Raw genomic sequence first — 26,472 nt, 5'->3', positions numbered from 1 at the left:
TCGTGTTACCGAGCCGATCTCAACAAGACTCCAGCAGGCCCCGTCCCACAGAATGCGCAACGGAGGACTTGGGTCATAATAAGATAAATTCACAAATCTGTTATTTAACGTGGTTCAAAGATCAGCTCGAGCACACCTATCGCTAGCAGTTTGAAAGTAAGCCTATGTCATTCTTCCGTAACAGTACGTGTCACTAAATGGCTTGCGATCTATGGTGTACAAGCAAGCATGGAGCGGATTGCGGGATTTTATGACGAAACGCCCGCCATCCTGATACTTTCCATAGAGGTAGGAGATTGGTTCGCATCGTATGGTCCTTCCTGGAAGATTCCTCAGCGTTTTGCGCTTCAAAACATGAACGAGGCGAGACGCGCTGGTTGTCCATCAAGCAGAGCAATTTCTGCCCGCGAACGTGTAGCATTGGTGTGAATGTTTCTCGCTGCGTGATGGTGCCTATCAATGAGGTACCGCGGGCGACCTCAGAAGACGAATAAAAGATGCACAAAGCTAAGGAAAAAGAAAGAGGTCGCACTAGCGGCCTGTGAAACGGTCCATCATTGCACGGCGAAAGCGCTTAAGTCGCTGAGAGACTGAAAGAGAAAATGCTGTTAACTGCGTCGTCAATGATTTTTTGGTGACGTACTACCCCTTTGCGTAGGACGACATGCACTTCAAAGAGGACAATCACAGGAAGACAGCCGCATAATACCATTAAAATCTTGCGTCCGATTCTCAGCTGGTGTGCATGACCAACTTTGCCATAACTCTGTTGAGTATCAACGGAAAAGCATCGCGATAGCCTTGGTCCACAGCAGTTATCGGCATATTCGGAGGGTTCAAAGCATTTCACCACAGGAAGAACGTAGAAATCTTCCTCATGACCCTCAGTCTCCGCCACGATTGGGAAGGAGATGGGGCAGGCGCATCCTAAGCAAGGTGACTATGATGAAAAGGACTTGAACGATGTGATTGTCGCAACCTGGTCATCTATACTGATGCCAATCCACGTAATGAAAAGTTCCGCGTCGGTCGCACAAAAGGTTAAAGTCGCGATCACGTTTATCGTGACAGAGATGAAGACCAAGCAGATGCGACGAGCAAAAAACCTAAGCAATTGTGGCGACGAGGTGCAGGAGTTGACCATCGAGGTGTCAACATGTCACATGTCAGACCTTGAGTTGACGATGCTCAGTCTCCGTCTTCCATTAGCCCATTGTAGAACGTGATTGATCCTCCATTCTTGTTCTTTTTAAGGTGCATGCATTGAATGCCCTTCGGGGCATGTAGAGTGCCAGCAAAGTTAATGTAAATAGCTGTTCTAGCTTAGGGTATGTTGGATTCTCTGACTAGATCGCGAAGATTGGCGTGCCTGATGGAGATCTGAGATCTGACCCACGAACGTCACCCTGTGGCTGGCCACGATGCTGAGATCAGATCATACTGTCGACAGTCGAAAGACTTATCGCAGTTGTAAACGTCCTAGCCGAAATGAGTCTATGTCAGAACTACTGCGTTAACGCCTTATTCGTACACTTTGTAATATTTAGCGCTGCACTGGGATTAAGCCGCCTCGTACACGACAAAAGAACTTGGTATTCAACAAGTTATTATAAGCGGCAACATCTTTGAGATGCTAATCTATATGCTAGTGCTACGTAGGCTAAAGGATATATGGTCAAGGGGCAAATAGGAACGTGGTCAATTACACGTGCTCAAATTATACATGAGATATACAACTAATGTCCTTGGCTATGCTACAAGGCATCTCAAGGTTTTGTGTTCCTGTAGTCTATTAGAATGGTAATCATTCACGAGGAAAACATCGCATCGAGTTCCGCCTTGAACATTTCCTCCACTGCTCTTCGGCGAATGTTGCCCTTGGTCGCCGTGCGCGGAAGTATATTGCGCGGCACGACAATGACCATCTTCGTGGACGTTATCCGCTCGTGGATGTATCTCCTGGAGTGGAAGTGCCGCGTCCGGCGGATAATCTCCTTCTTCAATCTTTCCTCGTCCATCGCAACAGCAGCTTCGACGAAAAGAGCTGGCGATGGTCGCCCGTTGCCTACGACGATGCAGTTCGCGACGAGCTCTCCGCACGTAGAGATGACGTTATCCTCGATCGATTTCGTATCGCACCGCAGAGCAACCGCGGTTTTTATCCAGTCGTCGTTGCGTCCGCGCGAAACGTACGCTCCAGGTGATACCTCGATGAACAGGTCGCCAGTGTGATAGTGGCCATCAGCAGAACGCAGCGAAGGATCGGGGCAATCGGGTGATTCGGCCAAGATGACCAGTTCAACGAGCTGATTGTTGAGATTTGCATATGCACCTTCGTCCTGAGATGAGATGGGGAAGAACCCATATTTCACTCCTTCCATGATCGGACGGAGCGATGGACTGGGGCGTCCTCCACCGCGCATGGAGAGGAGCATCAACCCACACTCCGTGCTGCCGAAGGCGTTGAGCAATTTCAAATCATTACTGTATGCCCATTCCTCATCCTCGCGTGGCATCTGTCCCCCGGAGTAGAGGATCTCATCAAGAGCGCGAAGCTGGGCGAGCAGCTTGGGGTTATGGCGCGAGTTACGGAGGTGAATGCCGAGATAAGCGGGGAACTGGTTTATACGGTTCAAGCGGCAACGGACGATCATGTCGAGCAGCTCCTCAGAGGAGAATGATATCTCCGTGGGTTGAATTGTGCAGGCTCCATTTTGGAGCGAACCGAGCAGCATGAATGTCTGGCCGATATGACACATGCTTCCCCTGTGATCGGTCGTCAGTGTCTAGAATAGGAAGCACAAACTTTCACAAACGCTTACATGATCACCGTGACGTCCTGCTCGGTTTGCCGAATACTTTTGCTGACGCGACCAGCTTTTGCGATAATTGTGTTGAGCCACGAATAGCTGCATCGAATCAACTTGGGGGATCCGGACGTGGAACCTGACGTGTGGAAGATCATGACCGTGTCCGTTCCCTTGACTGTCGTGAGATCAGGCATGCTGGGAAGGGGAGCATCCTGCAAGTCTTGTGGGCGGACATGTACTACAGCATGTGTCGTGACCGGGCAGTTGACGAGATCAGGAACATATGATGAGTCGTAAATGAGCGATTTGGCGTTGGCTTTGTGAAGGAGCTCGTAGATAACGTCGGGATTTGGCAGCTTGAGCGAAAAGAGCTGGGGGATATATCCAGCCCTGGCTATTGAGTAGATATGAACTGCATCCGTGTAAGCCAATCCACCAAGCCTATAGAATCGTTTTGTGAGTTGAAGCATTGTACAAGCATATGAGCGCATCCTTACCAGAGACCGACCACAGAACGTCGCGGCAATCCATCTGCCCTCAAGGCGCGTGACCAGTACCTCGCGTAGAGCTCGACGTCGGACTGGAATTGGCTGTACGTAATGGTATTCCAGTCTCGTACACGGCGTGATTGTGTGTCGACAATTGGGATCCTGAAGACGGGCCGAGTTGGGTAAGTAGCTGCGCTTTCGGCAAGAACGGTGAGATGTGTCTTGAAAGAGGACATTGCTGAGTAGATAGAGGCTGCTAAATGAATATTATTGAGGCCGTATAGGATGAACTGTGAATTAAGTCGTGAACCTAGTGTAGGAAGAGAGGTCGCGTTGCTGTTGCTCGGATGGAGGCACCGATATCCCAAGCTTTTAAGCAAACCGGCCGGCGGTACGCACGAGTCAGAACATCGCTGTGCATTCGGATGCGGTGCGGTGAAGAGCGACGCTCCTGAGGGCGCGCTCCAATATGCGGCATTCAAAGGCAGCCGTCGTCAACCTACACGTTTCTCCGCGACGTAACAAAAACATGGCGAGTGGATGATGGCTGTACAACATCAAACATGCCACATCTTGTCCATTCCCGGGCGAGCGGCGGGTTTTTGATCTGTGATAGCGCTTATGAACCCTGACACGCTTGATACGATCGTTTAGTAACCAATAGAACGAGGCTTGCAGAAGCAAAACCTGTTTTCTTTCTCATCATGCGCGGCTTCTTGTCGGAACAATTCGTGTCTGAATGTGCAAAGCAGCTCGCAGAAAGATGAGTCCGAGTACCAATTTGATCGCATTGTGTCCTGGGAAAATTCACAGCCACTGACGCGGACGCGTCGCTCACATGATCGCCATCAATATTCTGTCGTCTTTGATATGACCTTCTCGTTCGCCCGCTCGAACGACTGTTCATGAGGTTGTAGAAGATCTGAACACTCTTTTCTCAGCATTATTCCAGCCCACTCTTTGCTTGCATCCGTGGTACAATTTTGGCTGCTTCACTACACCTTCGAGGCATTATGCGATGCGTACTCGCAAGTTCTTCGGCAGTCTGTCAACAGCCTCGCCTTTGACAGGATCCTCATGGTCTCCTGACTAGCCTCCTGAAAACCTGTGCAAAACTCGTCTCCGACGTCAAGCGTTCCGCAGCGTAGCGGATTTACATACGCTACCTTGCCCTCTATGGCAATCCTCCGCTCATGATCGGAGTTCCCAGCCCTGGAGCTCCAGCCGCTGCACCAACTCTCTTTACATCTACTTGCACAGCGTTATCTCGGTTGTTACAATGTGCTGCTCCATTGGTATACCGAGTCATTAGACGGGTGGCAATACCGCTCGTCTCTCGGACTAACGTTGACTCGCGAAGACTAGTGTCTCGGTGGTGGCTCCTCCCGTGCAAACTCACGTGCCGGCGAAACTGCTCTGTGAAAAGCTCCTTGGCAAGACTTCCCGCTCAAGCACAGCAAGGAGAATATTCATCAAGACGGGGACCTATGCGTATTGGATCGCGATCGAATCGCCGATCTCGTTGCCAATGCGAGCCGGAGCTTGATCTCACCGTCTTGAATCAGCATCCAACAATCTCGGGAAGCCATGTGCTACACGCCGGTGAGCATAGATTCCAAGCTTTGGAAGCCAATTGTTGTACAAAGTGGACCCAGTCTTCCCGGCTGAAGCCGCACGGGACATATCGTAATGATAAAAAATCGAGAAAAGAAGCTGATACAGATTGCGATGGAAGAACGGATGCGTCCAACTGTACATGTTAGATTCTACTGTCAAAATCCTGCCCCCTTCGCAGCACACCATACACCGCCGCCACCAATTCTCACGAACTCACTCTTCGCCGAAGAACCCCTTAGCGAAGGCTGCGCATGGCCATCGACGTCAATATGCTTTTCCTGTGGTTTTTGAGGATGCGGATTAACTCACCTCCGGGAACCAATGCACTGCAGTACATAACCATTGTGATAGGAACCAGCTTCTCTCGCGTTGCAGGGGGGGATGCGTTGACTCTTGGCTCCCATGTGGACAATACCTTCTCCAAACAATCTTCCCAATACCGAGATTCCCGCGGGGCCGCATTCCCGCCATGCCGTTCGAGGTGGCACTGTATACCCATGCAGGTCCCGAACTCGCGAAAGGCTAAGCGATATGCTACCGGCTCGTCGAAATACCCATGATCAAAGAGAGCATCTGTGGCACGGTCTGCAAGGACAGCATAGCCATGAAGAAAAAAGCAACTCACGGAGACAAGTCAGTGCCCGTCTAGTGAGTTGTGTGGCCCACTCCTCTTCACCGTCGAACCAGTGAGCTGTCCACAAGGTCATACCGAGGTCGAGGGGGTCATCCGAAACGTAATGTCGCCACTTGGTGTCCAGGATTTTCTTGTACTCGCTTACTTCCTGTGCGAGGATGTAGGTGTCGTCCTTGTTGGACCGCTGAAGGAGACTGTACACCACATAGCCATCGATTGGATCGAGATTGCCTTCAGACTGTACCATTGGCCGACTCATGTCGATGCTCATCTTCCAATACATCCTCGGCCGTGGCGAGTCTCTATCCCACACGAACCGAGGATGTATGGCCTTCGCCAGCTCAATGGCGAGATCATTGTATCGTCTTTCCTTCGCGGCGAGCGACATGCGGTTGAGCGCGAACATCCAAATCGTCAGATAGTGATGGTACTGTCCATCACCGTCTCCTCCTGGGTCGTCCTCTTCGTCCTCCTTTCCAATACGCAATCCGCCCGCGAGCGGATGTTCATCCGTTGCGCCTGGCAGTCGGTGCATCCCGTCTCGCGTACGCCCGAGGATCCCGTGAACGGTGTCGATGAGGCGATCAGCTAGGGTGTTGTATACTGGGTTCGTGGTCAGTGACGCTAGGGTGATGAAATTGAGGACGCCGAAGGCGTCCGTCCACAAATACCGCCCGCGATGACCCTCTGCCATTGGAGGAGGAGTCCAACGGGTCGCCTCTGTTGGAGATAAATGTGCGCATGGGCCATAGATCTTCTGCATTGCCGTTAGACACTTTGTGAGCATCTCCGACGTAGATCGGGATAGTTTCGACATCTTGTAATGACTCTCGAGGTCGCAACGGTGGCGAGTGACACTTCTTGGATTGACAAAGGACACAGCACGGGCTGCTTTATCGTCGTGAGTTTTGGTATGATAGATGGCTTTAGAGGGGCGCAAGCAGAGGGTACTTAAACACAGGAGTAATCCGGCGCTTATATGTTATGGTCAGTATGACGTTGGTTGGGTCTAGTATTGCCCAGCTAACGTCCACGTCCCTGGACCATCTCGCAAACAAATTGGTGGCCTACCCGAGATCGAGCGAGGCGCTAATGAAAAAACTTTGTGGATGTACTATCTACATTGTGGGACCCGCAGCGAGTTTGACCAAACAGATCACGAAGACGTCCTTCCAATCAGGACGAGTAATATACATTCTTGGAGTGTCCGCGTTGGGCCTTGGCCGCGCACGCGTTGGCGAATATGAACTATATCATGCCGTTCTTCCTGAGTATATCTAGCACGTTCTGCTCGGCCGACAACGATGAGCCGATTAGGCAGGCGCTGAGCCCTGGGTGGCCCACCTTCATGTCAACCTCGTCCTCATCATCAGGGTTGATCCCTTGTAAGAATAGTGCTTTGCGTTCTCTGTCTGAATATCCAAACTTGTAGTCACTCTTCACGTTGCGAAGCCTCTTCTGACAACGGCATCAGTATTATGGAAAACGCTCGTCTGTTAGACTTGCTCTCACTGCGGGCTTAGAGGCTTCATGAGCTTGATGGTTAAGCTGGCTGTCAACCGCCGGGCTTGCACTCTGATGAAGGCGGACACTGACCATTGTGTGCATTACCAGGCGAGTCTGGGGAAGGTGGCTCAGGCGATTTCTTCGAAGGTGTACGCTGACGCTTGTGCTTGGGCAACGATGCTCCTGAAGTATGGGACGATTTCGACCTGGCGAACAAGTACATCCGCATGCAGGCGCTCCGGGAAGAAATGGAGAACATCGCTCATGAATGCGCAGGTAGTAGGCCTCAAGAAACGTCCGCAAAGAGTTCACGAATGGTGTCTCGCTGCAGGAGACGATAGCAGTCGCGGCGCGGCTATCAAGGTTCAATCTTAATTGACGTACGTTTGAACTCCGAACATCCACGCATTATCAACAATAACCTACCAAACACGTTTTGAAAGCTCCATGGATAAAACGCTCGTTAACGGCAGGAAGCATAAAGCGAGAAGTCGCGTGGAGTGGACGACTGGACATTCGGCAGGTGCAGAGAGCATGAGGTCAACTTTACGTTAGCAGGACCGTCGCCGGTCAATATTTCAGTGCATGTGTAAATTTCGAACTTGACAACGACACCAGAGCGGAACATGCAAGTCGCATAACAGGAAACGGACTTGAAGATTCCTGTCAGCCTAAATTATGGCGGTGAGACAGTTTCCAGGCATTATCAGTGCTTCTAGCAGCAAATAGTAGGCAGATTGCATATATAAGAACTTCTCACACTCGGTACATAGAGTCTATGGATCATCAGGGGGAGTAGAAATTACACAGATCAGAGAAACTCGAATGAACATCATGCAGCAGATCAGCCATGAGGCTCGGCCGCCCTCCACGACCTATTGCGCGTTGTTTTGAGAAACTTATGAAATTGAGAGTCGCAGAGGTGAACAGTGGCGTGGGAACGCATCCATTATAGCCCATTTCAGGTATGCACTGTATTTAGATCGTCTCGCAGTATCTCGCCATAGCTACTTGCCCATCCTTTGTCAAGGAGGACAGCATCCGCGATCACGATTTCGAGCACTTTTCCACCATTCAATTTGACATCTCACACGGCGTTGTAAGCATCAGACTACAGGCCCAATGCTTTGATGGTTTGCTCACCTTAGACTCATGCTGCGAAAGTCACTGGCACCACGCAAGCCACCTAGCCTGAGCCAGCTATCAAGTATCTATCTGGACACGACACAGCATGAACCGTCCTCTGCACTTCCCACCGGAAATTCTTCATGCCATACTGGCAGATGTTGTGGCCCAGTTCCTGCAGGATCTCTTCTCCTTCAGCTTCATCGACTGGGATTCTGGTCAAAAATGTCTCGCGTCCAATCCAATTCCTGCGTTGCTACAAGTTGGTCATCAATATAGAGAGGTCACGTTTACTGTTTTACACGATGCCCTTGCGATCAAGCGGGAATTGAACGGCTGGTATGTTGCTCGCTTATTGCAGATGGCGTAAGTGATCAACATCTGTACCACTTAGTCTTCCTATGGATGCATGGAGAGAGACAGAGTACGTGATGAGAGCTCTGTCGCTATCGCGGTGCGGCACCTCAGCCCAATACGATGAGCACGTCGCCACGGCTCAGAGGTGCTCATCTAAATTACTGCAAGCATATTTAGAAGTGGGAACCATGGAGGGTAGGGTCCGAGCCGTGGCCAGAAGTCACGTCACGAGTTTCGCGCCTATCATACAGGCGGCGAACATTCTTGAACATGTTGCCGTATATATGGCTTCATTCCTCAATATCAAGCACGACGCATTCTGCATGTCCGCCGCTCCATTTCTGATGACTGCAACTACGAGAAGCATAATTCGTGAGCTTATTAACTTGTTATATTGTTTATATGGCCTATAATCGCGCAAGCAGTGCTTTATCTTACCTTCTCTAGATTCACTATAATCAATCAGCTGCAAAAGCTGGAGCGGCTTGGCGAGCAGATCAACAATGATGTATGTTCTACGATGCGGCTTTACGTCACGTTGACTTTCCATCATATCTGTCCTAGATACTCCAGGATGCTACTGGGGCCATTGCAAGCGGCTTGGAGCCATTTCTGTATCGGGCTCCACACCTGGGGCATAACCTCACAATCCTGGATGCAGTCCCCGATTTGAATACTAGAGAAAAAGATATCAGGATCGCCGTAAGCTGTTCAAGTTTTGTACCAATTCTGATCGTAACGTACTGACTACTTGATGGGCCATCAGTGCTTGAGAACGATTCCGGCGCTATGGAGTCTACTCGATAACCAGCGACTTTCCGTTGAACGTAGTCATTTGGACGCTGCCAACGAGCTGTTGAAAAGATTGCGCCTGATGGTGCTCTCGGAGTGTGCTCCTCTGACTTGTTCGGGTATGCTGTGCATTCACCTGAAACGTTCAATCTGACAGTCAAATTCCAGCACCAACGCTAAGGAGAATCTGCTCGCAACCAGATCTCTCCAAGAGTTTGCAGACAAAAAGGCCGCGGGATCAAAGCGTACTCCTCTGAATGAGCGCATATCTCGAGCGCGTGCCTGGCTCGCATGTGATACATGGTTGTGACCACCATTGTTCTAAGGTGGAGGAGCTTGCTCAGGAGATCATGTAATATTAAAATATTGCAGACAACGTACAGAGTCAGGACCAAAAGAAATAGCACAAGTCCATATTACCACCGCGGATGACAATCTCCCCCGTCCCAAACCCAGACACTAGCCTCGTCACCCACAATCATCTTTTTTTCGCTCCATCCGCCAGCCATCGTACACTTCGACTGCAGGTGGCCGGTGCAAGATGCCTCATGGGCGCATCCTGTGCATTTGGGTGATTGCACGCGTTATATTGAAGGCTTCGAGACGGCTGGGGGATGGAGGGACATGCTCTGAGCGATCATCGATCATCCTTGGGAGAAGGTGTTCTCAACGAGGCTGCTGTTGTGAACTGGTAGGTTTTAATTTTACGGTTCTGGTACGTCTTCAAATATTGCTATGCTGTACGTTGTCGCAACTGTTTCTTGATTCAAAAAAAAAGTGTCCTGCGCGCGATATATATCCTATGCAGAACATTTTGTTCATTGGAATGTCTTATGGAGCGTCAACGATTCACACTAGCATTGTTGCTTGTCTTCCTCTTCTTTTCGATTGCCCGTGGATAGCTCAATGTGGCTGCCGAGTATAGTCCCATTTTTCAAAGGGAGCTTGACGAAGTAGCAACGATGCGGCAACTCACCACTGGGTGCAGAATCCAACACTTTGAATTGATCATGGTGCATGATGCATGAGTGATGGTGACAGAAATGACTCATGTAGTATGGTAGTACGGCAGACCTGGAGACGTATCAGCCTCTTGCATCTCAGATTAAAGATATAATCAAGTCTATAGGCACACATCTGTAGCAGAGCCACATTCCATGTATCAGATTTCGGGTACGCAATTGATTGCGATGGTGGCAAATATATTTCACAAAGACCAATCGACATTTGCGATGCATATTATACAGTGAAAACTGCATTGCGTCTCCGATGTGAACGTGGAAAGGAATTATATGCACGCTCTCTGTCCCGCAACTTAGGGGAGGCGCTTAGACTATGTCCGCCGTAACGCAGCTTTGCCACTCCTGCTCGCAGCGTACATGACCTGAACCTCCAACTCTGCCCTAAAGCCATGGTGTGATGACGGGCGCGCCCTTGTCGGTCAGGTACCGCCATATTTTCATCTGTTCGTCCGAGCGCTGTCTGATGGTGACTGGCATGCCAGCGCAGTTAATTAACCCTCTTCGTAGCTACGTCCGTCTGCATCCCTTCATGTCGCGAGCTCAGGCATTTGGAAGATCAATTGGCAGTATGGTCATTCCTGGAGCCTCTCTTGTCTTGCGTCTACTTCTCGCCGTGCTCCGCCTGCCGTTTCTCCTTCCGATTCTCTCTTTCTTCGTCCTATTCCGAATCGCGTCCCACACTTGGTGCGCCGTATACGATTGCAATGGTATCTGGAAGCCTGCCTGGCCAGACTCGTGGTCCACCTGGGTCATCTGTCTCGTCGTCGCATCCATCAATACCGCCATCTGGCTTCTCTGGCTCCTCGGGCGGGAAGGGATAATACTGGGTTACGATAGATGGCGACGAGGGCAGAAGTATAGGCGTGGACATGCCAGGCCACAGAATGGGAGCCCAAGACGGTCGCAGGATGAGGATGAGTACATGCTGCTTCCCGAGACGGACCACGATGACGAGCGTCGTCGGTCGGCTTCCGCGGTGTCTCCGAACAGCGAGTGGAGAGAGACGCGCATGCCGAGCCTCCGCACAGTCTTCTGGTGGACGCAGGCGGTTCTATACGCATCCATTGTCCTCGTTGGTTCATGGGAGGCGCTGCATTACGAGCATCCAAACGACATCCGATTCCGTCCAGAACTGCGGCGCGCCCTAGCGGATCCACAACGCAACCCTGCAGGGTACGCGAAAGGCGGTAAGTGTCCATCTTTATATTCTCTTTCACACGTTCACGTCGATCCTACTCACCATATGTCGCACCACGCAGAGAAAATATTTATTGCCGCTGCTTTCTACGACAATGAACAGGTGCTTCCGTATTGGATGCAGACAATGTTGTCCGTGATCACCTACCTGGGCACACAGAACGTCTTCGTGTCGATCGTCGAGTCAAACTCACACGACAAGACGCCAGAGCTGCTGCGTGGCTTCGCGGCGACGCTCGCTGAGCGTGGTGTCGCTCAGCGCATCCTCGTGCACGATGATGCGGTCGAGAAGCCGGACGACATGTCGTTCAACAACCGGATCAACTTCCTCGCGGCTGTGCGCAACCGCGCCATGGAGCCGCTTGTGGAGGACGGAGGATACGACCGCGTGCTGTTCTCAAACGACGTGTACGTCGAGCCGGAGAGCGTCATCGAGTTGCTCGAGACGCGGAACGGCACGTACGACATGGTGTGCGGGATGGACTTTAATCATTTTGGGTGCGTGGCAGGGTTTTCCCCTGCCTGACTGCAGCTGACTTTATCGCTTGCAGGGCATATGATGCTTGGGTTCTGCGAGATCGACTGGGACATTTGACGAGCACAATGTACGTATCTGTCTACTGTGTCCGCGAGAGGAGCTCACCCCGCGTCGCGTGCAGTTGGCCATACTTCATCGATGCACCGTCGATCCAGCAGATGCGCGAGGATCTGCCCGTGCCCGCGTTCACGTGCTGGAACGGCATCGTCGTCTTCAACGCCGAGCCACTCCTGCCCATCGCACTGCGTCCCAACCGGACGCTCTCCCCGCTTGCACTGTCATCGCCGCTGCCTCGCACCCATCCTGCGGCGCGCAATCCGGACCTGCGTGGCCCATCGCCCGCGCTGACCCCGCCGCTGCGCTTCCGGTCAGCCGATCGCGGCGCGGGCGAGTGCTTCTCGAGCGAGTCGTTCCTGCTCCCGTACGACATGCGCAGGCTGTTCGGGCTCGACCGGATCTACGTCAACCCGCGGGTCGTGACGAGCTATCAGTGGAAGTTCTACGTGTGGTACAAGTGGGTGCTGAGCCACCGGCTGGTGCGATGGTGGGTGAGGGAAGTGTACGATGGCTGGCGGATGGAGCGAAAAAAGATGATTGTGGGTGACGAGGCTAGCGTCTGGGTTTGGAACGGGGGCGATTGTCATCCATGGTGGTAATTTGGACTTGTGCTATTTATTTTTCTGACTTCGCACGTACTCTGCAAGTACCTTCACGTGATCTGATATTCTGAGCAATCTCGTCAATCGTAGAACAATGGTCGGATACATTTCCTCAGCATATAGGTGACAACCGTGTATTACACGCAAACCAGACATGTGCTCGCGATATGCGCTCATTCAGAGAAGTGCACTTTGATCCCGCGGTCTTTTTGCCTTCGATTGCTTGCCGAGAGCTGGTTGTGAACGACTTCTCCTGAGCGCTGGTGCCAGCACTTGAATGTCAGCTCGAACTTTTACAGAATGAATGCACACCATACCCGGACAAGTCAGAGGAGCACACTCCGAGAGCACCATGAGGCGCAATTTTTTCAACAGCTCTTGAGCAATGTCCAGATAGATACGTTCCACGGAAAGTCGCTGGTTATCGAGTAGACTCCATAGAGACGGAATCGTTCTCAAGCACTGCCAGTGATGCCCCATCAAGTAGTCAATATGCCACGATCAAAATTGGGACAAAACTTGAACAGCCTACGGCGATCTTGACATCCTCTTCTCTAGGATTTAAATCGTAGACTGTATCCAGGATTGTGATAGTATGCCCCGGGTAGCGATAAGATGGAACCCGATACGACCATATCCTCAAGCTGCTTTCAATATGCTCAGCAGCACCCTGGAGTATCTGTGACAGGTATGATGAAAGACTAGCTTGAAGTGAGATTGTGCAACGTACATCATTATCGATCCGCTCTCCAAGTCGCTCCAGATATTGCAGTCGATCGATTATATCAAATCTAGAGATGGTAAGGCAATATACTGTTGCGCGATCAACTAGCCATGAAACCAAACGGACAAGGTGCCAAGCTCACGAGTCATGCTCTTCGTGACAGCGGTCCTTAGGAATGGAGAGAAGGACATGCAAAACGTCTCGTGCTTGATATCGGCGAGAAGTGAAGGAAATCGACTGGCAGCATGTTCAAGATTGATCCCTAACTGATTGAGAGGTGCGACACTCGCGACGTGACTTCGGGCCAAAGCACGACTTCTTCCCTCCATGGTCCCCACTTCAAGGTAAGCCTGAAGTAGCTTAGATGAACATCTCTGAGCCATGGCGACGTGCTCATCGTATTGGGCAGCGGTGCCACATCGCGACAGAGAGAGGGCTCTCATCACATGTTCCGTCTCCCTCCATGCATCCATAGGAAGACTAAGTAGCGCAGATGTTGGTCGCTCACGCCATCTGCAAAAGCAAGCAACTTACCAGCCGTCCGCACCCCGCTTGATCGCAAAGACGTCATGTAGTACAGTAAACATGACCTCTCTATATTGATGGCAGACTTGAAGCAACGCAGGAATTGTGCTTGACGCGAGACATTTTTGACAGGCATTCCAGTCGATGAAGCTGGAGAAGAAGAGATCCTGCAGAAACTGGGCCACGACATCTGCTAGTATAGCGTGGAGTATCTCCGGGGGGAAGTACAAGGGACGTCTCAGTGCGCTGTAGCACGCGACGAGCATGCTGTGTCGCATTTAGCTAGTACTTTGTACTTGAAGGCTGATAGAAGGCTTGCGTGAGGCCTGAATCTCGCCCTGACTTTCGGAGCATGAGTCTAAGGTGAGCAAACCATCAAACCATTGGGCCTGTAGTCTGATGCTCACAACGCCGCGTAAGATGTCAAACGGAAGGTACAAAGGCGTTCGAAATCGGAATCGGGGATGCTGTCCTGTTTGACGAAAGATGAGCAAGTAGTGAGATTCTTATCACCATTCAAACACAGTGCATACCTGAAACGGGCTGTAATGGTGCATTCCCACGCCACTGTTGACCTTCCGTCCGGGCTCCATATATTTTTGTCTGGGCCTCGAGTCACTATGTGTGCAACGTAGTACTCCAATGGCAGGCCCATCAACATCGTCCTTGATATGTAACATTTTTCTTTATGAGAGTTTTGAGGTCGTGAAGGGCGGCTGATCAGCTGCATGCTAATCCAAGTCTCTCTGGTCTGTGTACTTTGTTTGATACTCTCCTGACAATGTTCTATGCACTGCGTGCCAGCAGTCCGTTCGCAACGTGCATGCTACTTGCTGCTTGAAGCACTGCTAATGCCCGGATAGCCCTTGTATTTTCAATTCCATCCATCATGTGCTCATAGCTTGGCATTGAGCTTTCCATGTGCATTCAACACAAGAGGAAGACAAGCAGCAATGCTGGTATGAGACTGGATTGAGGATGCTCCATAAGACATTCTAACGAACACGTGTTCTACATAGGACATATGTCGCGCGCAGGGCAGTTTTTTGAATCAAGAAACAATTGCGACAGCGTACAGCGTAGCGGCATTTGAAGACAGAACAGAACTATAAATTCAGCAAGCATAAACCTACCAGTTCACAGCAGCAGCCTCGTTTAGGACAACTTTCTTCCAAGGATCACTCAGATCATGTCCCTCCACCCCCGCAGCCGTCTCGAAACCTTCAATATAATGCGTGCAATCACCCAAATGCACAGGATGCGCCCATGAGGCATCTTGTACCGGCCACCTGCAGCCCATCATCCCGTCATCAGAACATACAAAAGCGCAAGAGAAACGCCGTGCAACATACCCATCCCATTTGACCAGCCACAGGTAGCGAGGATGACCTGTTCTCGAATTGTCGCCGATCTCAGGGCGGCGGCCGATGATGCGCTCGATAAAGTACTCTTTGTTTTCCGATGGGTCTCCGGGGTGGTTGCAGTCCGGACGACGGCACGAGGCATCTTCAACTGCGTTCACATAGCGCCGATTGCCTGCACGACATATAAGCAAATATGCCGCTATGAGGAGAAGGTTACACTCACGTTGCTCCCTATGGTGAGGATTGCACAGCCGAGGGTATTGAAACGCGGAGTATAGAATGCCCATGAGCAAAGTACAGCATAGAAGATCAGGATGCAAACATACGGGAACAGCTCACAGGGCGGGCAGAAGAACTCCCCATCATCCTCAGCCGCAAGACGAGGGTCGTCGGCACGCATAGCGACACAACCGAAGTGGTACCACGCATCACAACTACGCGGTTATTAGCTCTAACACTGATTTCAACATGAGAACCACTCACTTATCACATTGCACGAACTAACTCAGGAGCGAGATCAGCGAACATCTCGGAAAATAAAATGCTCAGAGTGACGTACTTGTCGTTGATAAGCGATATCGTCTTCAATCTTCTCCGGCCAGCCACACTTCTCACCGTCAGCATCTCTCCACGCGGCTGCACTCGAACTCTCAGCAACAAGCGCAGCCTTACTGTGCATTATAGCCTCGCTCTTTATCTTACGGGGCCGACCCGGCCCCCGCTTGGACTTTGCTGCCGCTCCCGCACCGTCCGTCTTGCGCTTCTTCTGCGGCCTGCCGAGGTCATGTTTCTCTTCACCATTACCCACATTTGTCCGGGCCTTTCTCTTTCCTTTATCCTTGCGCCTGCTCGTGCTCTCAATTCTCGCCGGCTTCTCGATGATTTGCACCTCTGGCGAGGAGTTGCGGCTCCGCGAGGGCTTGATTTTCAACGTGAGCTTAACTGCCTGCGGCGTCGACGATGCGAGTGCAGCGTGGGTGCGACGCGGCAAAGGGGGCGGAGGAAGAGGGGGCGGCGATGGTGCACGGGAGGATTCAGTGAGAGAGGACAGGCTCGACAACGACTCCGAGAACGACACCGGCCGCCACGACCTCTGCGTCTGCGTCTGCAATGCACTCGTCCCAATAAATATTGGTGGTGGCAGCGGGCGCGCATTGGGAGACGTGGAAAGAGCACGATCAGGTGCCGGGCGTTTCCGCGGGAGGGCCAGCGGCACGGGGCTGGACGAGGCGTTGAAGACGGGCGACGCAATGCTCTTGGGCGATGGGCTGCGCGGTGTAGGTGACATGTCCACCACGGTCGGGGAGGAGACTGTCTGTGCGCCCGGGGTCGTGGATCTAGAGAGCGGTTCGAAGCTAGGGAGTGGATTCTGCGCAGACGGGGGTATGCTGGGCGGACGGCAGGCATTCGTGAATGGACCAGTCTCGATGGGGGTCCCGGGATCGGGGGGGACCACCGCCGCTAATTCGGTGACTGTCATGTTCACGTTCTCATCTGCAGCTGCGAACCCATCGTGTACTTCTTCTTGAGCAACGACGACAGCTCTTTGAGGGGTTTCCGATGCCGATGTAGTACCACTGCTCGCACGAGCAAGATAGTTGTCCACATAAGACAGCTCTGTAAGATGAGGCTGGTAAGATGCTGCGTGAGCATCATTTAGCTAGGAGTGGACTGACCTCTGGATGAAGTTTGTGACCCAGAGAGGCCCTCAGATGAGCTCGAGACTGCATCAGAAAAAATGAGCATGCGACAGAGGCATTAGGCGATGGCTTACAACTGGCATCCTTCGGCGACCATTGCGCTGGTGTTAAGGGATCGGACTTGTACGGAGACGTCGGGAAGCGAGTATGCATTGGCACGCCTATGTAGTGTTTCGAGCGAAGTGCGTGTAACTAGTATGATCAAATGATTCACAGTCTGTGCTCACCGAACGACGAGAGACTCGGAGGAGCCGGAGGCGAATCACCATCTCCACTCTCGCTCTCGTTATCTTCGTCTACCGGAATGCACGCAAATATTGCAGCATCGGCGAATGTGCGTATTTGAACGTTTGAACGTCCGCTTTCTGGACCCATCGTCGCGTCGGTAGGGGCGATAAGTGCGGTAGCATCAATGTCAACATCCACAGTTGTAAGAATCGGGGCATCAACTCCAGCGTCGATCAGCCTATGATCGAGCTTGATTGGATCGACACCGATATCGACCAAGTTCTTTGCAAGGAGCGATGGACTGGTATTGACTGCCGCGTCGTGCATCGGCGTCACTCTACCTGGATGCGTGAGGAAATGCGGTTCAGCGCCGTGCAGCAGTATCAATGCGCGAATCGCTCACGAGTGGCATCTGGGTCACTGATCCCTTCCAAAAGTTCATGCACAACGCAATCTATGCGTTGCATTCGGCTAGTCAAAGTCTCATCCCCGTGGAGAGATGGATCATTGCCAAGAGTGCCCTCAACGGCCTCAAGTCGATCAAGCAGACGCTGTGTCGCATTCATTTGAATCTTATGAGAGCGCTCCATATACTCTGCGAGATTGATCGTGTCCTTGCGTGAGTTTTCGTTGATGGCGACTACCATTCCGTTCAGGTTCATCTCGAGCTTCTCCAGCCTGTCCGTCGTTCGATCTTGAAAACTCGTGAGCGCATGTGCGAGTGTCTGCAGTAAGTTCTGGGTCTGTAGAGGAAGCTGCACATCTACATTTGCTATCGGAAGTGGAAACGGCACGCCGATGTGTTCGTAGCGACCGTGTTGTATAACGTGGGAAGTGGGTTGGGGGCCATTTGGTCCTCGAGATGAGGAGGGCTGCATTCTCCAGCCACTTCTTTCTCTTTCTTATAGGTCTCTGTCCACACGAAGATGCTCTACTACGGAGCAGGCGGGAACGAAAGCAGAAGCAGGAAAAAGTCGAACGCAACCGGCTCCGCCACTGAACTGGGCACGCGAAGTTGGGCGCGGTCACGTGCTGGCGCACAAGAAGCGGAGGATTACTGCCTTTTTAGGCGTGAGCGTGGCGGCCCCTTCAGGCCAGCCTACATTCCCACAAGAAAATCAAAGAAACATTTCGGATAGTCTGCCATCAATTATACGGGAATGCATGTACATCTTTTGGTCTGATGTTTTCTTGTAATGTTCATTCATTATGCAATCTCAAGCGGAGCACTCTCCCATCATGCTTTCACGTCGAACACTACAAATGATGGTCCCGTTCTTTATACATGAGCACTTTTTCTCCGCGCATTCAACGGCTCGTCCCCGGGCCTGTCTAGGAGTGTTGTTACAGTGGCTACATGCGCGGACTATGCTAGATGTCGACTATTTCTTTTCTTCTGTAGATATCGGACCCTGCTGCATGTCATATCGTAGTTTGGCAGAACTCTGTGTAACTTGAACCGTAAGAGAGATGCCTATAAATCCGACATTGTGATTTCCACGGATATTGATGCGAATATATGTATGCTAGAGTGCTGCTCCGGGAGCGGCAGCCGCGGATCAAGTCTTTCACTTTGTCTATCCAGTAGATCTGTTTCATCTTTAGTCAATGACTCAGGGAGAGTCAGAAAACGATGCTCAGGGTTCAATAAGCCCGAACCAGGGAGTCGAGTCTCTAGATATCTACCACTGATCAACTTCAGTAAAGGATCATGAAGCAACATCTCGCTGTGCCTTTGATTATTCAACCTCTGAAAAAAATGAGGTTAAGGCGGAGTGGTACAGCCAGAGCCTCACCAGCTGTTGAAAGTATCATAATATTCTGGCTCGTTGAGCACCGCCATACGCAAAGACGTCGCGGGGCGTAGGGAGGCGGCTCAGGATGCCAGGTCACATGGGCGCGTCGCCTCGCGCACGGCGCACGTGGCCGCCCAGTGGAAGATACTCGAAGGCGCTATCCCCTGCTGACTATAACTTGCTACGGCGCCGAACAGCGACTTCTAATTAAATAACACCTCGGCGCTGAGCATCGCCTTACCCAATTCCACACTTTGCTGCGAATCACCTACTACCTCCAGACCCCATGTCGACTGGAGGTCTGCCCCTCCTCAGTGGACCGCCGCCCGAATATAGTGGGAGCGAGCAGTCGTGCCGCAAATGCGACAAAGAATTCAACGTCGTCTTCACGCGCTCGCGCAAGTGCAACCACTGTGGTTCGTCTTTGGCAGCTCTTGTTGCGCATCGTACCGGGCGGAACTGAACTCTGCCCCTTAGGATACCTGTACTGCCATTCATGCACGGACTTCCAGGCGCTGATGCCTCGCAGGAGCAGCGAGCCAGGTTTCGACGTCGCCTCCGTGTGCGGGTTCTGCATTGACAACCTGACGAGTACGTCCCTCGCGTTCAGTCTCACTCTCCCCGCTGGCACAGGTCAGATACTGAATCAGGCAGCGGGCAGTCACTGCAGGTGGGAAGAGCTATTTGCGAAAGCTCCCACTGCCAAAGCTGAAGAAATACGCCGGCGACTACAACATCAAGGTCAATGGGGTTCTCGAGAAGGATGATCTGATCGATGCCATCATTGCAGCGAGGGTACGTCCCGCCGCCCTTCCTTATCTTCTATAACAAGTCGAGCAAGTTCACAGTCGCCAACCGGTTGTCTATTCAGAGAGAATGAAGTAAGTTGACATCCCGATATCATGACCAACTCCATGCAAATCCTCTCGCAGACCTTCTATCGCAAGCATTCCGTCCCAAGCCGCCGAAGCCGCCGGCCCCGCGGCATCTTCGCCCGCGCCATGGACGCGATGGGTTCAGACCGCTCCTCGCCGCGATCCCCGCCACAGGCCCAGCAGCGGCCCTACCAACCCCGCCAGCGCACGACCTCCGTCCCAAACAGCTTCCCCCGACCTGACCTTGACCCGCGCCGACAACAGCAACGACAGCCTCCACAACAACAGTATCAACAGCCGCCAACGTATCAGGGCGCCGGGCCGGGCCCGGCGCCTCCCCGCACGCCTCCCACCCGCCCGAGCGCCACTTCCGCGAATGTGAACGCTCCCGCCACAGGGCGGACCCGCGCTTCCTCTGTGTCATCCACGCCCCGTGGTGCCTCGCCTCCGCCGCCCACGCTCGACGAGCTACTGGCGATGCCCGACGCGGAGCTCGCACACCTCTCGATCTCGACGCTCAAGGCGGTCCTCTTCCAGAACCACGTGAACGCGCGGCTCGTCGTCGAGAAGGAAGAGCTCGTGAGTAAGGTGCGCACGCTGCTCGTGGAGGAGCGGCGTGAACGCGAGAGGCATGCGCATGACTTGGAGGTGGAGAGGTTGGCGGAGGAGGAGAGGCGCAGGGAGATGGAGGAGGAGACGCGTATGGAGGTCGACTCCGTTGGACCCGAGCCTGCGCCAGCTTCATCGACAGGTGTTACTCGGCAACCCGACCATGAAGCACAGGACGAAGTCATGTCGCCACCTTCGCCGCCTCCCAAGCCTCCTGCCTCCTCTCCGCCCACGCCCGGCCTCTCTGCGCACGCGCAGGCCATGGCCTCTCGGCTGGAGCGCACGGGCCTGTGCGTGATCTGTCAGGATGAAGACGCTAACATCGCCATCGTTGATTGCGGGTGAGTGCACGTCTGCAGACGTTGTTGACGATCGTCCCCGTCTCATCTTACTGATCGTTCGCTATGGATTTCCTCAGACATCTCTGCCTCTGCCGACCGTGCTCGGAGCTCATCATGAATAGCACGCGGGAGTGTCCGCTTTGCCGCACGCGCATCATCACGGAGCAGCGGCTACTCCGAATCTTCAAGACATGATTATTCCTTTTACCGTTGTGATTTCTTGTCGATCTGCTCTGATGTTTTGTGGGATGGTTGATCTGCTTTGCCTTGTACCAGGATAATGTGTAATAAGGTGGTAGGGTCGGTGCCGGCAGCGCCCGCTACGACGAGCGCGGTTACTTTGCTAATCGGCGCTTCATGCGTTTCAAGCACCGGAATTGAGTAACACCGCCTGTCGTGTAATAAGATTTGGTCTTCCTTACCGTGGTTTATCTTTTGGAGAGATGTGGCATGAACAGGCTTGTCATTTTTTTCAAATCATTTCGTTTGTCAGTCATCGCCCTAGAATTCGAATTGTGTGCACGCCAATTCCCATAATGGGCAGCTAGTTCGGTCACTTTTCAGTAATAGAGGAGATCGAATACGATGTGGAAACGGAGGTATGTAAATCGACTACATAATCCTGTGAAGATGTTCATCGTGCCACAGAATGCGACAGGCACTGTGGCGACGGTCATACAGACGCACAGGGAAAGAGATCACGAGACATGACGCGCAATGGAGCGATGATCACTTCAGGGCAGACGTGTTCCGCCGATCGCTAATTTTCGCGGAGAGCCTTGTGAGCTTCAAATCCACAAGACCCACTACTATCGTAGCGGGAATATTTTGAATCGCCAATGGAGCTTGACGTCATGTTTTGATGCTAATATTGATCAGCCTTTGCCCTTCCTCCACAGGTATCTATGAACGCTATGGGTATTCAACGTAACTATTTGACTCAGTATTACACGGTGCTGGCAACATTCTATGTGACGACAAGAAAGCAAGCGCGATGAATCATCAACATGAAGTAGAGTAGATGAAAGCAGTAGAGAACGTAATCGTGTATTGGTATTCCAAACGAATGCGAGCAAATTTGAACTAGCAATACAGTGAAAGACCTCCTATCCACGGAAATGAAATGAACAGCCCTGCCGACGGAACATGCATCGAGGGTCCAAGTTTCCTCCTCATCTCCTACAGCACCTCGCGTGCTCTTCAGTAAACAGGCGGCTCGTAGTCCGGCGGTTCGCCAGAGATGTTGACATGGCCCTTCTCGTCCATGTGTGCATCCCTCGTCGTCACCTTGATCCCCTGCTCTCGGATCACTTCCTCCTCCGCCTTGCCGAGGCCCAGCAGATCCACCGGAATCCATATCGTCTGCTGCGGCTCAACGCTCGCCGGATGGTAAAAATCCTTCGGGCCTGCCTCTTCATCCAGACCGAGTATACTCTTCCGCACTACGGCATTGTCTTTGTCACTTTGCCTCGCGTCATCCACGCCGAGGATACTCTTCCGCACCAGGGCGTTGTCTTTGTCACTTTGCCTCGCGTCATCGTCGTCGTAGTCGCGCTCGACGTCCTCGACGTTCCGTGCCTTGCCCTTGCTGTCGACGAGAGTGCAGCTTTCTGGGCCCGTGCGCGCGCGCATCTCCACGTTCTCACTATGTCGCCTCTTCACCTTAATGGGTTCCACGGCGCTCGACACTGACTCGTGATCCCGCAGCTCCCGCTCGGCCTGAACGCGGTTCGCATCCAGGAGCTCGCGATCATGGTTTGCGAGCGTGAGTGGGAGGTACTGTATCAGCGGGTCGTATGAGTTGTTGATTATCACGTGGAAGAACGCCTGAAGGCACAACGACCGTGTTAGTGAAATGCTCTCATTATATCCGGACACGAAATCATCGACGCACCGTGAACACTATCAGCACTATCATCAATGCTCCCTCCGGAATCGCACTAGCGTGCTTGCTCTCGTCCTGAGCAAGGAAGAACAGCGCCGCCAAACAGACCTGCTCCACGTACAAGCCGATGAACACATGCTGCATCGCCTTGGGGAAGAACTGCCCTCCCGTCTCGCTCGAGCGCGGCTGGCCGAGCTGCCACAGCAGGCGGTACTTCCAGAGCATGTAGAACAGGAAGAATGTCGCTGCCGAAAGGCCATTGATGATAGGCGAAATGACGGAATATGCAATTGCTACGAAATAAATGTCAATATACGGTGCGCATGCAAAGAAGAGACACGCGACATACTAATACAGGTGAGGAGCGTGACCGAGGGAAACGTCGAGCCCCATTGTGTTGACTGCAGCTGATACTTAATGTGGTAGATTGAGCGTGGCGTGCTACCCATGAGGTACAGCTTGACGTAGTAGATCGCGAGCGACACGTATGCCAGGAATCCTGTGGCTGTGCCCGAAAGACCCTGCAAGATGATGTAACTAAAGAGCACATAAGTCAAACTAGCTTGAGCGAGCAAAATAGATCGGACACTGACGCAAGGAAGAATGTCGACGCCTGCGGCAGATGCTGTGCAAGCATAGATGGAATAGAGCTCGTGTCTTCCACCAGCGAGGGCAGCGCAGCGATGATACCCGAACTCACTGTCACAATCAAGAACGAGTGCTACACCAGCTGATGAGCGACCGGCAACCTCATATCACAAACAGGCACTTACAATAATCAAGAACATGAAGTATCTGTGCATCAGGCTCAACTCGACCGCGGACCGCGTCGTCATCCCTTGGAATCTTGCAAGGAGGCGGAGCACGATGGGAAGGAGCATCATGAGTACAGCTAGTAGCACAGGCGACAGAACACCCGAAATGATCCCGATGACCACGGCCGGCAACTTGCACAACCACGCAAGCCAGCTATATGTTGCACACAGGGAGCGGATATTGGACACCGCGCCAACGAAGGCAACTGTTCACGTTCACATGAGCATCTCCAAATCCACGCGTAGCAGACCTTGGGACCACGCACCAGGGAACGACCAGAGGATGATGAGCCCGAGCGTGAACGCCCAGCTAATCGCAATACGGATCTTCGCCTCGTACGGGTTCATGTTCAAGTTGCCCCAAATCACATCATCCGGTACCACACCCAAATGCTTCTCCGCCATACGATACGGCGCGTGGTGTGTAAGACTCTGCGCTGCCAAATGCGCTGCGATTTGCTCGTTGAACAGCACAAACGCCGAATTGAGAGGCGGGTAGGTCTGCGCCGTGTCCTTGTCCGGCTTCAGCGCGTCGGACTTGTCATCGGGCTCGTTTGAGTTTGCAGCTCCACGACCACTGGCGTCGGCCTCCAGTCCCTGTGCGATCTCTCTGGCCAGAGCCTTCCGTGACATCTTCAGCGCCTTGGCCGTTGCGATGATCTCCTCTCGCGCCCAATCGATTGAATCTACCTTCTTCCCGACGAGCGGCAAGCTCGGCAAGAAGCTCATGAGCGGCAGGCGGTGTGTCGGCCTCTTCTTCTTTGGGACGAGCTTCTCCGCGAGCAAGACATCTCCGCGCTCTGCATCTGTTTCTGTGAAGCTCGGATCCGTAAGGTGGCGGTTATCGCTCGAGACGTCAATGTCGGCGACATCCTCGCCACCTTTCTTCCTGGACTTCTTTGCCACTTTGGCAGCGGCCTTAATGCGCTTGTTATGGCGCTTCACCGCAGTGTTGAGTAACTGTGTCTCGGCGGACTCAAGCTTCAGGCAGGCAGAGACCTGGCGGTCGTACAGGTCTGGCATTTCCTTCAAGTCTCTACGGCAACGTTAATGCCGCGATCAACATACGAAACATACAGAAGGACATACCGGTTGAGCCACACCTTTGCGACGCCACCCGGAAGATGCGAGAAGAGGTTCTTGAGCGCAGACTCGGTCAGGTAGCGCTTTGGTACACCTGTCACCAATATCGTATTGGCTTGAGCGGTCGAGGAGTTGGAAGGATCAATCAACCACTGCTGGCGAGTCGTCACGAAATGTGACATTTCGTGCCGGATGTTCCAGCATATCCAAACTGCCAGCGATCAGTACACAGCGAATCAAGAAGAACGTCAAAAACTCACTCGTAAACAACCAGGTGAGAATGAGCGGCGCCCATAGGCGAGCCTGCTGGCCCGTGCCAACATTGCCGAACTGGAATTGAGTTAGACTGTCACTTTCACCATTCGAGGTGTGTACCGAGTACACAGGAAGGAGGATAAGCCAAGATATGATCCAGATGGGAAAGAAGACGCGGGCCATCATGCGCAGGTAGCGCACGAAGAAATATGCGTCGAGGCCATTCGCATTTTTGATGTCGGCATAGTTTGCACGGAAGACAGATAATGGCCAGAGAATGAAGTTACGTGCGAAGGGTGGAGCTCGCTTTCTGTAATAAATCCCTTTAGCATGCTGACGAAAGAGAAAGATGGTGTGTATGCAGCCACGCCACTCACCCTTCAGGGGGAACGTATGTCCGCGGATGGTATATCGCGGGGAAATACCGCCACAGTAGGGTGAACGCAAGGAGCTCGCCTCCGAAAACAGCAGCATTGAAAACAAGAGCTGTCGCAAAGGTGGACGTTGAGTAGCTCGATGCTTCCGAGATATCAGAGTCCCTGCGCACGAGCACATCGCTGACGCCAAGCTCGACCGAGTGGAGGCCTGGGACTGCGAACATGTTTGTCTAGAAGAACGATGTGGCTGGTCGTGAAGGAAGGTCGTAAAGTAGAGGCTGGCCGGAAATGAGATGGTGAGTATAATAGTTGCGGCTCGCAGCCAAGAGGATAACTGACACCACACGGGCCGTCTCCACTGCAAACGGGTAAGGAGCGGATGCGAGAGGGGGTATATAGGAGAAATCGCACAGCTTGGGTCAAACGAGCGGGGCCCTAAGCATGAAGCGAATACCGTTTCTATTTGCGACTTTGGCACTCCGCTCCTCCAAGGCACCGACGTCACGCGACATCACTTTTTCCCGCGCTCAACGGCGCTCGCCCGTTGCGCAACGCGCCGCTCACCCTCAACGTCAGCTCGATCTCCTCTTCTCCCCTGTCCTTAATCAAGCAAGCAGTCAGGATGTCACTTTTCTCATTGCTGCCCATTTCCTCTGCAGAGCGTTTCGTGTCTAGCATGCGACCTTGACAGCGTGCCTGGACGGCGTTCAGAAGGAGCAATGGCAATGCGCGATAACAGGATAGGCCAGCGCTAGCGTGGTTCTGCCGGACACCCATGCATTCAGCGAACAAGGCCGCGGATGGCGAGCGTTGGCCAGCGGCGTCCATTCTTCGCCCCCGCACAAGTCGAATCTCCGATGTCTCCGTGATCTGGCTCCATGTTCCGTCTCAGAATGCGCCCAGCGGCATCTTTAACGGACGACTGTTTCTGCATCGACCAATGAGAGCTGGCGGTCGCTGATGGCAGACTTACCTACTGTTTTGAACCGGAAGATGATCGTTTGTATTAATTGGAATACTTATTCTCCCATCACGCACGTCGCACAACCTGCGACTTGTTATGTTGCTTGGGGACAGACAACATCTCGTCCTATGACGATGTCCAAGAGTTCGTGATGCCCCACAGAGGACATTGACACAACAGCAACAA

General features: G+C 52.6%; 9 protein-coding genes across 9 annotated transcripts; 4 read left to right on the top strand and 5 right to left on the bottom strand.

Moving 5' to 3' along the window:
• Positions 1-1,808: 1,808 nt before the first annotated feature.
• Positions 1,809-3,534, bottom strand: LAESUDRAFT_713895 (acetyl-CoA synthetase-like protein; the record flags this gene model as incomplete). Its single annotated transcript, XM_040907024.1, has 3 exons — positions 1,809-2,766; positions 2,823-3,251; positions 3,308-3,534. The coding sequence occupies 3 exons, from the start codon at positions 3,532-3,534 to the stop codon at positions 1,809-1,811; spliced, it is 1,614 nt and encodes a 537-aa protein (XP_040764826.1).
• Positions 3,535-4,338: 804 nt separating this feature from the next.
• Positions 4,339-5,324, top strand: LAESUDRAFT_725448 (uncharacterized protein). The gene has a single exon (XM_040908821.1). The coding sequence runs from the start codon at positions 4,492-4,494 to the stop codon at positions 5,059-5,061; it is 570 nt and encodes a 189-aa protein (XP_040764825.1). The 5' UTR covers positions 4,339-4,491; the 3' UTR covers positions 5,062-5,324.
• Positions 5,129-7,314, bottom strand: LAESUDRAFT_758888 (uncharacterized protein; the record flags this gene model as incomplete). The annotated part of the gene is made up of 6 exons (XM_040912511.1): positions 5,129-5,160; positions 5,225-5,488; positions 5,541-6,306; positions 6,894-7,007; positions 7,062-7,084; positions 7,146-7,314. The coding sequence occupies 6 exons, from the start codon at positions 7,312-7,314 to the stop codon at positions 5,129-5,131; spliced, it is 1,368 nt and encodes a 455-aa protein (XP_040764824.1).
• Positions 7,315-8,061: 747 nt separating this feature from the next.
• LAESUDRAFT_749701 (uncharacterized protein) lies at positions 8,062-9,823 on the top strand. The gene is made up of 7 exons (XM_040911573.1): positions 8,062-8,154; positions 8,220-8,519; positions 8,575-8,909; positions 8,963-9,045; positions 9,102-9,239; positions 9,304-9,448; positions 9,498-9,823. Exons 2-7 carry the CDS (start codon positions 8,287-8,289, stop codon positions 9,584-9,586), a joined length of 1,023 nt encoding a protein of 340 aa, XP_040764823.1. The 5' UTR covers positions 8,062-8,154; positions 8,220-8,286; the 3' UTR covers positions 9,587-9,823.
• An 832-nt stretch (positions 9,824-10,655) lies between these two features.
• On the top strand, positions 10,656-12,990 carry LAESUDRAFT_725444 (glycosyltransferase family 69 protein). Its single transcript, XM_040908820.1, has 5 exons — positions 10,656-10,774; positions 10,834-11,538; positions 11,611-12,046; positions 12,100-12,153; positions 12,208-12,990. Exons 2-5 carry the CDS (start codon positions 10,920-10,922, stop codon positions 12,740-12,742), a joined length of 1,644 nt encoding a protein of 547 aa, XP_040764822.1. The 5' UTR covers positions 10,656-10,774; positions 10,834-10,919; the 3' UTR covers positions 12,743-12,990.
• LAESUDRAFT_132002 (uncharacterized protein) lies at positions 12,720-14,476 on the bottom strand. The gene is made up of 7 exons (XM_040901287.1): positions 14,402-14,476; positions 14,004-14,332; positions 13,612-13,949; positions 13,476-13,558; positions 13,278-13,424; positions 13,063-13,207; positions 12,720-13,005 (listed from the first exon to the last, which is right to left on the bottom strand). Exons 2-7 carry the CDS (start codon positions 14,270-14,272, stop codon positions 12,923-12,925), a joined length of 1,065 nt encoding a protein of 354 aa, XP_040764821.1. The 5' UTR covers positions 14,273-14,332; positions 14,402-14,476; the 3' UTR covers positions 12,720-12,922.
• A 470-nt stretch (positions 14,477-14,946) lies between these two features.
• LAESUDRAFT_812414 (uncharacterized protein) lies at positions 14,947-18,263 on the bottom strand. Its single transcript, XM_040914404.1, has 10 exons — positions 17,690-18,263; positions 17,286-17,627; positions 17,133-17,219; positions 17,035-17,082; positions 15,918-16,975; positions 15,842-15,858; positions 15,685-15,792; positions 15,582-15,589; positions 15,347-15,530; positions 14,947-15,283 (listed from the first exon to the last, which is right to left on the bottom strand). The coding sequence occupies exons 1-10, from the start codon at positions 18,162-18,164 to the stop codon at positions 15,124-15,126; spliced, it is 2,487 nt and encodes an 828-aa protein (XP_040764820.1). The 5' UTR covers positions 18,165-18,263; the 3' UTR covers positions 14,947-15,123.
• Positions 18,264-19,269: 1,006 nt separating this feature from the next.
• Positions 19,270-21,491, top strand: LAESUDRAFT_725441 (uncharacterized protein). The gene is made up of 6 exons (XM_040908819.1): positions 19,270-19,498; positions 19,560-19,673; positions 19,744-19,877; positions 19,931-19,963; positions 20,015-20,907; positions 20,985-21,491. Exons 1-6 carry the CDS (start codon positions 19,369-19,371, stop codon positions 21,100-21,102), a joined length of 1,422 nt encoding a protein of 473 aa, XP_040764819.1. The 5' UTR covers positions 19,270-19,368; the 3' UTR covers positions 21,103-21,491.
• A 616-nt stretch (positions 21,492-22,107) lies between these two features.
• LAESUDRAFT_652018 (DUF221-domain-containing protein) lies at positions 22,108-25,546 on the bottom strand (the record flags this gene model as incomplete). Its single annotated transcript, XM_040904327.1, has 10 exons — positions 22,108-22,734; positions 22,802-23,085; positions 23,142-23,329; positions 23,386-23,513; positions 23,566-23,813; positions 23,874-24,184; positions 24,239-24,643; positions 24,697-24,901; positions 24,951-25,255; positions 25,323-25,546. 10 exons carry the CDS (start codon positions 25,544-25,546, stop codon positions 22,108-22,110), a joined length of 2,925 nt encoding a protein of 974 aa, XP_040764818.1.
• Positions 25,547-26,472: the final 926 nt, after the last annotated feature.

Source organism: Laetiporus sulphureus (genome assembly GCF_001632365.1).
Source record: "Laetiporus sulphureus 93-53 unplaced genomic scaffold LAESUscaffold_17, whole genome shotgun sequence".
NCBI classification, from domain to species: domain Eukaryota; kingdom Fungi; phylum Basidiomycota; class Agaricomycetes; order Polyporales; family Laetiporaceae; genus Laetiporus; species Laetiporus sulphureus.
Note: the sequence above shows the minus strand (reverse complement) of the source record. Positions and strands in the feature narration are given on the sequence as shown.